This window comes from Carettochelys insculpta, chromosome 1, assembly GCF_033958435.1.
Source record: "Carettochelys insculpta isolate YL-2023 chromosome 1, ASM3395843v1, whole genome shotgun sequence".
In the NCBI taxonomy this organism is placed as follows: Eukaryota; Metazoa; Chordata; order Testudines; family Carettochelyidae; genus Carettochelys; species Carettochelys insculpta.
This window is the reverse complement of record NC_134137.1, coordinates 259,161,572-259,169,551: the sequence shown is the minus strand read 5'-3', so window position 1 is coordinate 259,169,551 and position 7,980 is coordinate 259,161,572. Positions and strand designations below refer to the sequence as shown.

At 45.4% G+C, this 7,980-nt stretch overlaps 1 protein-coding gene across 1 annotated transcript; it reads left to right on the top strand.

The window, feature by feature from the left end:
- Positions 1–1,990: 1,990 nt before the first annotated feature.
- LOC142015718 (perilipin-3-like) lies at positions 1,991–6,289 on the top strand. The gene is made up of 8 exons (XM_074999540.1): positions 1,991–2,053; positions 2,331–2,526; positions 3,543–3,625; positions 3,917–4,169; positions 4,717–4,907; positions 5,230–5,352; positions 5,882–5,992; positions 6,059–6,289. The coding sequence occupies exons 1-8, from the start codon at positions 1,991–1,993 to the stop codon at positions 6,287–6,289; spliced, it is 1,251 nt and encodes a 416-aa protein (XP_074855641.1).
- Positions 6,290–7,980: the final 1,691 nt, after the last annotated feature.

Sequence of the window (7,980 nt, the reverse complement as noted above, 5' to 3'; positions counted from 1 at the left end):
AGTAACAAGGAGAGGGAGGATTGCAAACTTGCATAATCTATTGGGAGTGGCATCTCATTTTTGGGGAGATAATGGATGTCATTAGGGAACTAGTCAGACTCCCTGGCCCTTGAGGCTAAAGGCCAGATGCCATCAACCCCACAGAGGCCAGCTAGCCATTTCTCTTATTGAAGTGAAGGGGTGTGGGGGTGGGCACACACAAGGACCATCAAGGGCCTGGTGGGGCTTAAACAGTTACTTCTGCATGGATGCTGCTTCACCCTCTGGGCCGGGTGCTGGCACAGGCGGACATCACCATATCCCTTGTGTTCACTGGATATTTTTGAGCTTTTCGCAGCAGCCCAGTGGGCTAGAAATGCTTATTTTTAAATGACACCTGACAGTAACCTAATCACATGATTGAACTACAGGCATGTGGCTATAATGCTTCTGTCTTACTCTGGTGATGCCCAGGGGCATAGCTGAGTCTTCCTGAGACAGCCCTAAGTCCAAAGAACCCAGCTGAGCAAGTGTGCACCTCTTCTGAACACCAGCACAGTCTGCGTATAAGTAGCATCTCACACTGGCAGCACTTGGATTGTGGGCAGGGCCCGGCACAGAGCCAGCACTCCCCCCCCCCCAACAAAATGCTTCATTATCTATAATGTATTTAAACAGCGCTGATCAGAGCACCTCACCAACCTTCTATGATGTACAGAAATCCTCTTATCCCCACTGTACAGAGGGGGAACTGAGGCGCTGAGAGACTGAGTGATTTCCCACCCTCACACAGGAGGTCTGTGGTAGAGGATAGAATTGACCTCCACTCAAATCCTAGACTAGTGTCTAATCACTGGACAAAACTAATTTTCTTTAGAATGCCACTCTTTGCTCCAGCTGCTATTTCTTACTTTGAAACTATGGTCAATGTGCAGGGAAAGCAGTCTCACTTGTCACCAGAGATGGTTTTCCTATTTGGTTTATTTTTGGATTGATGCTTTTAAAATTTTGCATTATTTTCCTGTCTTCTCTCCCTTTTCTGTTTGGAAATGGCAATGAAAGTCAATTCAAGTCACACAGATGCTTTTGAACATTATATCAATCCCAACTAGCAAATGTTTGAAGACAGGCACTGGAATCAAAGTGAGTTCTGCTGGATGACAACCAAAGACCCAGTGAGATTAATTGGAATCACCTATGGATAGGAACTCACTCCTAAACTTTGCAGATGCCAATGATTTGTATTCTCTTATTGGTCAGGGAAGCAGAAGGCTTCTTTTCATTGGCTCCCTGAACTGTCAGTCCTGAGTACTTCACACCTGCTTGCACAATGATATCACCAGGAGAGTACAAAACCTGACTGAGTGGTGAGCTGAGGAAGGCTGGGTTTGGAGAGCTGAGAAAGGTCAGTGGAATGGTTTAGTGCTTAGTAGGACTTGCTGCTCATGGGGGGGGTTTTAATCATTTTTTTTCCTCAGTCAAGGTTCTGTGACTATGCTGTTAAAAATGTTTGGATGTGTGACTATGTTCTGTATTTATAGTGCTAAGAAGCTGTGGCTAGGCTAGATGAAGGAAGCAGTTTAGGGCTCTTTATGCTCACTGACCTTAAGCCATCCTTCTGCTGAGATGAAAGAGGGGATTATGTTAAGTTTCTGTTGTTTCTTCTTCAAGAACTATTAAATACTCTTCAATAGTAAATACACACTTACAGTCTGAAGTTCTATTTTTCTAATTCCATTAGTGATCCTGTGGTTTTGGTGCCTTCTGTTTTTCTCATCTCAAGCAACTGTGTGCTTTTTTTTTTTTTTTAAGGCTGTGACCACTTGCTCTTTAGTAAGTAAAGTAATATTCAACTGTACTTGATCCTTGTTGATCTGCTGCTGGGGCTGCTCTTGTGTATTGCTCTCAAAGTAGCTGACTACTTTCTTCATCTCTTGCTTGCTATACCCTTCATGGGGGGGAAGCTATAACTTAAACTACTTGCTTTCTTCCAGGTGTATCTGATTCTAAAATGGCTTCTAATGGAAAAGACCCAAATATGACATCCCCAGAGCCTGGGCAGGAAGAGCAACAGGTAAGTATTGCCTCAAGTATCGCTGGCTCAAGCAGTGAGGACAAAAGATGCCTGTCTTTTGGTAGTGGGTTTAACACAATAGTTCTTACTCAGTGAGACTTCTGATCCAGTTAAGGCAGTCTTATGCCAGAAACTGGTAGGCTGTTCAGACTCTCATACCATTACGCATTTCTTTGGGGGTGGATGCATTAGAGAGCATAACCCATTGAAAAACAATGGCTTATCTCTCCCAAACCGACTACTTGTTTTCTTGACTGCTACCTTTTTTTCTCACTAGAATGTCTTGGAGAGGGTGGCCAGCCTATCCCTAGTTAATGTTACCTGTGACTTGGCTGCCACTGCTTATAGCTCCACCAAGGAGAGCCATCCTTATGTAAAGTCTCTATGTGACCTGGCAGAGAAGGGAGTGACATCCATAACCAATGTGGCACTCAGCAGCCCAGAGTTGGTTCCACCTATCCTTGAACCTGAGGGTGAGTAAAGTGTGACACCCTACTGGCAAGTTGTTTCCATGCTGATCTCAAGACTCTAACACTGGCAAAAGTAGGGGTGCTGGGACTGTAGAAACAGTTAGTCAGTCTAGGTATGTAAACATCCATCTGCTCTTAGAAAATAACAAGATGTGTTTACACTGACTGATGTTGAGCCTGTACTCCCCTTCACTATAGCAGGGAGGTAGTAGGTAGCTGAGCTCTAATCCCAGTTCATGAACACCCTTTGAAAGGGCTCTATCTGCAAAATGAGAGCTTTTCAGTCTGCAACTAGAGAAGCTTGAACAAGGATTTTCATGAACTGCAGTTAAGTAGATTCCTTGCCTACCTTGTATCTTGAATACTGTTAGGACTGCAGTGTTGCTTTAGCAGATCTGTCAAACTATTAAAAATCACTAATCACTTCTGAGCTCATGTCTGTGACCAGCAATGCCAGCCCTTGATTTGCATCATTGCACTCAGCACCTGTTGCAGTGATTTACAGCTGTCTGGAATGCACCAAAGTATCAGTTAAGTATCTGGTCTGAAAGCTTCAATGCTGTGAGTATTGAGTGAGAGACCCTTGCACCTAGCCCAGCACAACTATATCCACAACACACACCTCTTGCTTTGAATAGGCAACCTGGGAATTAATGCCTAGCGTCTCTGGACGAGAAGCAATTAATAACTACCTAGATAGTGAGGGAAAACATGTTCTGAGGCTAGTCATAGCCATCTTCATAAGATTACTGAGTGGGAGGAAATGCTGAACTAAAGTGGGGGATGATAACAGGAGTGTCACCATTGCAAAAAGACCTCAAGTTGCAGGAAACAGAATTGCCATACATGGTAAAGGGAAAGATGCTAAATACCCCTAGATTGAATGCAAGCAGCAGAGTGCGGCACCTCCTAATGCAAACTATTGCTGCCTGAACCTCCTGAAGGGTGTCGCATTACAGCTGTAAGCCAGGGCTTCTGCTTATTGCAGTAGCAAAATTAACAGACTAAAACACTGGGTCTCTCCACAGGGAGTGAGTCTGCTTCAGAAGTACCAGACAAAGTGGAGGTGACTATGCCAACCCTTCAGCAAATGGCAGAGAAGGTAAAACTCATCCCACAATGACATACCTAGTGTTTCTAAAAGCAATAAAGGGATGTTGCCTCCTCCAGAGGAATACTCCACATCAAAATGATCAAGAGGAGGGAGTTGGTACTTAGACTGCAGTTATGCTAAAGTTTGATAGTGACCTACAAATCTCCTCCCTGATGGTTTATGACCCAGTGGGCTGAGGATGTGGTAGCCTCCACACTCACTTGAATCCCTGGGTCAATGTAGCTGTTTGCCCTGAATTCCTGATCAGTAATGACTTGCTTGGGTTTTTTCTACCCCCAGGCTGTGCCTGACACACAGGAGTTGGCATCCTCACAACTGTCAGATGTCAAGGAGGCCATGAGCAGAGTGGTAGACATGACGAAGGAGGCTGTGCAGGATGGGATGAAGGCCACCAAGTCAGCAGTGATGGACAGCATGAGCACAGTAGCAGAATCCAGAATGGGCCAACTGGCCATGAGCGGAATGGAAGCAGTGCTGGGGAAGTCAGAAGAGCTCTTGGATCACTACCTTCCCATGACGGAGGAGGAACTAGGTCAGAACACAAGAGCAGGATAGCCTTCTCTTTGGGCCAAACATCTTTCACAGCTTCTCACTCTTGCAATGAGTGACATGCTAGTGCTGCTGAATTTTCATACCTTACTCTTACACCTCAGCTTTGAGTTGGTGGGCATGTAGTGAATTGAAATGACTAAGCATCAAGCTGGGCTGGTGGTACTGGAAGGAACTATAGGCATGAAGTTGATCTCAAGGACTATTCTTTGATCCATGCCTGCAAAAACAGGCTTAGGTTGTAACTGAACCTAATAAATAGGACTTTCCTAGGGTTAGTTCTGTTCAGATCATAGCCATGCCAGAAGTGGGTCTGTACCACAAGCTCATCACCTAAAAATTATCTTGTTCCACTTTAAAGTGCTACTGAACTGCTTTGCTTTTGAAGGCTGTGGTTACTTCTATGGCAATTCTGACAGTTGTTAGGAAGTGCCTTATAAGAGTTCAGGGTAGCATTGGGCAGTTCCATTTATAGCTTGTACTCATTTCCCAATCTTAGGAAGGCTGACGCTCATTTTCTTCCCTGCTAGCTAAACTTGCTGAATCTGTGGAAGGGACTGAAGCACCCTCGGCACAAGAGCATCGCAGCTACTTTGTGCGTTTGGGTTCCCTGTCAACCAAACTCCGCCAACATGCCTACCGCTATTCCCTAGACAAGATGAGACATACCAGTCAAAGCATCAGTGAGGCTCTATCCCAGCTTCATCAAGCTATGGGACTGGTAAGGACTCTTACTTCCTGAAGCTGAACTACTAGTAGCCTCTGGCCCAGGTGATGGGATAAATATAGGAAGTAACTGGTGGCTTGGACTCCTGCTCTCTATCCCCAAATATGCTGCCCTTCAGGACAGTGACCCTTCTACTTCTGTATGCACTAGTGTACAATGAGGCCTAGATGGCTATGTAACTAGACCTATTGATGCACCAAGCACCCCATCTGTGGGTTGAAGGCATGGGCTAGGCAGCAGAACTAAAGTTACTGGTAAAATTACTGTGTAAATGGTAAATACTGATGTGAGTCTGAATATATTTAATCACTTCTAGATTGAACATATCAAGCGAGGTATGAAACTTCAAGATGTCCAGGAGAAGTTCTATCAGATGTGGCTGAATTGGAATAGAAAGCAGCCAAAAGAAACTGAGATCACTGGCTTGGCAGACACAGAGGTATATATGTGGCTTGGCCATCTAGTCACAAGGTAGCAAATCTGCTCTCAAGTGGCTGGTCAGCTTTTTATACAAAAACTTGTTCTGTAAGGTTGCTCCCCACAAGCATAATTTTTGCTTAGACATCCTTAAGTGGTTGCACCAACAATCCCTGTGCCTAAGGAGTTAAGTCACTCTGCTTCATCTTAGTCATTCTTTCACATACTTAACCCTAGCACAGCCTGCAAACTGACATTGTAGGTCATGCATTTCACAACCAGAGGAAACCGTAAGTCTCTCCCTGATGCTCTGTTCTGGTCCTGCTATGTGGCTTATTGCCTCACAGCAGCCTGTGACATAGAAGGAAGCATGTTGTGGCCTTTCCTGTTTCCAAAGGGCTTGTTGGAGCCAGCCTTTCCAAGAAGGCCTCCTTGATCACTGCCGTTAGCACCAATCAGCACAATGTCTGGCATTGCCCCCAGAGGGGGCAGCAGCTCTGATTGCTATTCATGTGGAGAATGTTAACATGTGCCATCTGTTTATCCACCAGATGGAGTCTGAGACTCTGGCCATGTCCCGCAGCATTCTCCAGCAGCTGCAGGATGCCTGCCTGATGCTAGTATCCAGCATTCAAGGCCTCCCCAGCAGCTTTCAGGATAAGGTGCAGCAAGTCTATCACAACACAGAAGAGCTCCATGCTGCTTTCTCCACTGTCCACTCCTTCCAGGATCTCTCCAGCAGCCTCCTGACCCAGAGCCAGGAGATGGTGAGGAAGGCCCAGGAATACATGGATGAGCTGATGGCTTACATGATGCAGAATACACCTCTCTCCTGGATTGTGGGACCCTTCATCCCCTCAGGCAAGGTGCCTGCAAATTCCATAGAACCACAAAATCAAGAAAATGAGGCAAAGGAAACAGGCTGTAACAGCCTCCAACTCCAAGGATCTCTGACCTAAAAACATGATTAGTTTAAAAAAAAAAAAAAAAAAAAAAAAAAAAAATACAAAATCCAACTTGTCCATTTATCCATCTCCCTTTTGACTCTGTGCATTGGCATGTTAGCTAGCTGTCTGTCCTGAAGTAATGAAAACTAATCTCTTGGTGGATAGGCTTAGGTCTGAGGGAAGGACTGTTATGACTAACAGTACTAGCTACAGCCTTTCTTGAGCAGGTGTGACTTTGTTTGAATGTAGATTATGAATTGTTTAATAGCTGTTAACAAAATAAAATGTCACTGCATTTGAATGGAGTACTGTGTCCTGTCTAGTAGGAGTATGCCAAGTCTTAATGACAAAGTGCCTGCAACTTTTTCTATAAACATGCTTGTTGCTTAGCAGCAACTAAGACTAACTTTGCAGGTTCCTATACATCTAGAACATGATTTTAGAATTAGTTACAAGTTCTAATATACCCCCAGCTGAGTAGCTGAAATGGAGTGGTTTCCTGTTAACTTAAAACAAGTTACTAACACTACTTTTGCATAACTTTGCATGACTGCAGAAGTGCTCTTACACTAACCTTTCAAAGTTGCTAATTGATATGGTTTTAAAAACTCAGGCATCATTCTGTCCCAGGCTTGCCTTATTTCTCCCCTGATTCAACACCTAAGCAAAAGAATCACCAGTCATTCTCATAAACCAGGCTTGACATCACAGGGCCTTTTGGCTATAGGTGGGGCAATAGGTGAAATGGGCCTGCAAGGCCCTGTAGTACAGCTACACCCTCTCAATTGTATCAAAGCTATATAGGGCAACACATTCCAACTGTGAAAAGCAAAGGCTGAGAGCCCCTCTACTACTTGTATGGAGTACAGTTTACTGTGCATATCTTGCTTCAGCTGCTGAAGAGCTAGAGGGTGCCTTACTGCAGAGGGCTAGGGGGTAGTTTAGTGTACCATAAAACTAAGGTTCAGATATTTGAGGGCACAGCAGTAGTGCTCTGCTCAGAACACTACTGTGCCCATATGTCCCATATTTGGCCAGGGAGATAAGTATCTGTCCTATTTTTGTTGGGATGGGGTCATTTCCCATGTGGGGAGCTAGAAGCAGGATTGTCACCCCACCCATGAAGCTGTGGGTAGCAGCCTGTCACTGAATAGGTGTGGCTCCCAGCTGGGGGAAGCCAGGCAGCTCTATCTCCAGCCCTGATGGGGCCATTGTTCACCCCTCCCCCACCATGGTTCTGGTTCCAACCTCTGCAGACCAGCTCAACCCTCACCAGCCCTACTCCAATCCCCAGCCTGGGCTCTTGCTCCAACCCATGCTGCCCTGCTTCACACCTCCCTCCTGTGCTTCCTGCAAGAAGCCCTGTGGCCCTGGTGCCCAGCTCCAGGCCCCCCTAGGGGAAGCTGGGTGGTGACTGAGCTACTATGTGATCTGGGTCCTGGCTCCCCACATGGGGCAAGATGGTGAACCCTATGAAATACAAGGCAATTAGCCTCTTTTGCAAAATGAATCAGGATGCCAGAATGGCACCTGAAATAGAAGGCTGTCCTGCCTATAATGGGATTGATAGTCACCCTATGCAGGACCTCCTTAAGCCCCACTTAGAAAGCATTGTTAGCATTTGGGTGTTGGTTAATCATTGAAATTGACCATAAGTCACCAGTCTTACAGTGCTGAGTAGATCAATACTTAAACTGTCTTCA

Bases quoted from the DNA above. Each gene is read 5' to 3' on its own strand.
- LOC142015718 (XM_074999540.1), top strand. From the start codon at position 1,991: ATGGCTTCTAATGGAAAAGACCCAAATATGACATCCCCAGAGCCTGGG. The intron at 2,054-2,330 runs GTAAGTATTGCC...TTTTCTCACTAG, and splicing joins CTGGGCAGGAAGAGCAACAG to AATGTCTTGGAGAGGGTGGC. The intron at 3,626-3,916 runs GTAAAACTCATC...TTCTACCCCCAG, and splicing joins TTCAGCAAATGGCAGAGAAG to GCTGTGCCTGACACACAGGA.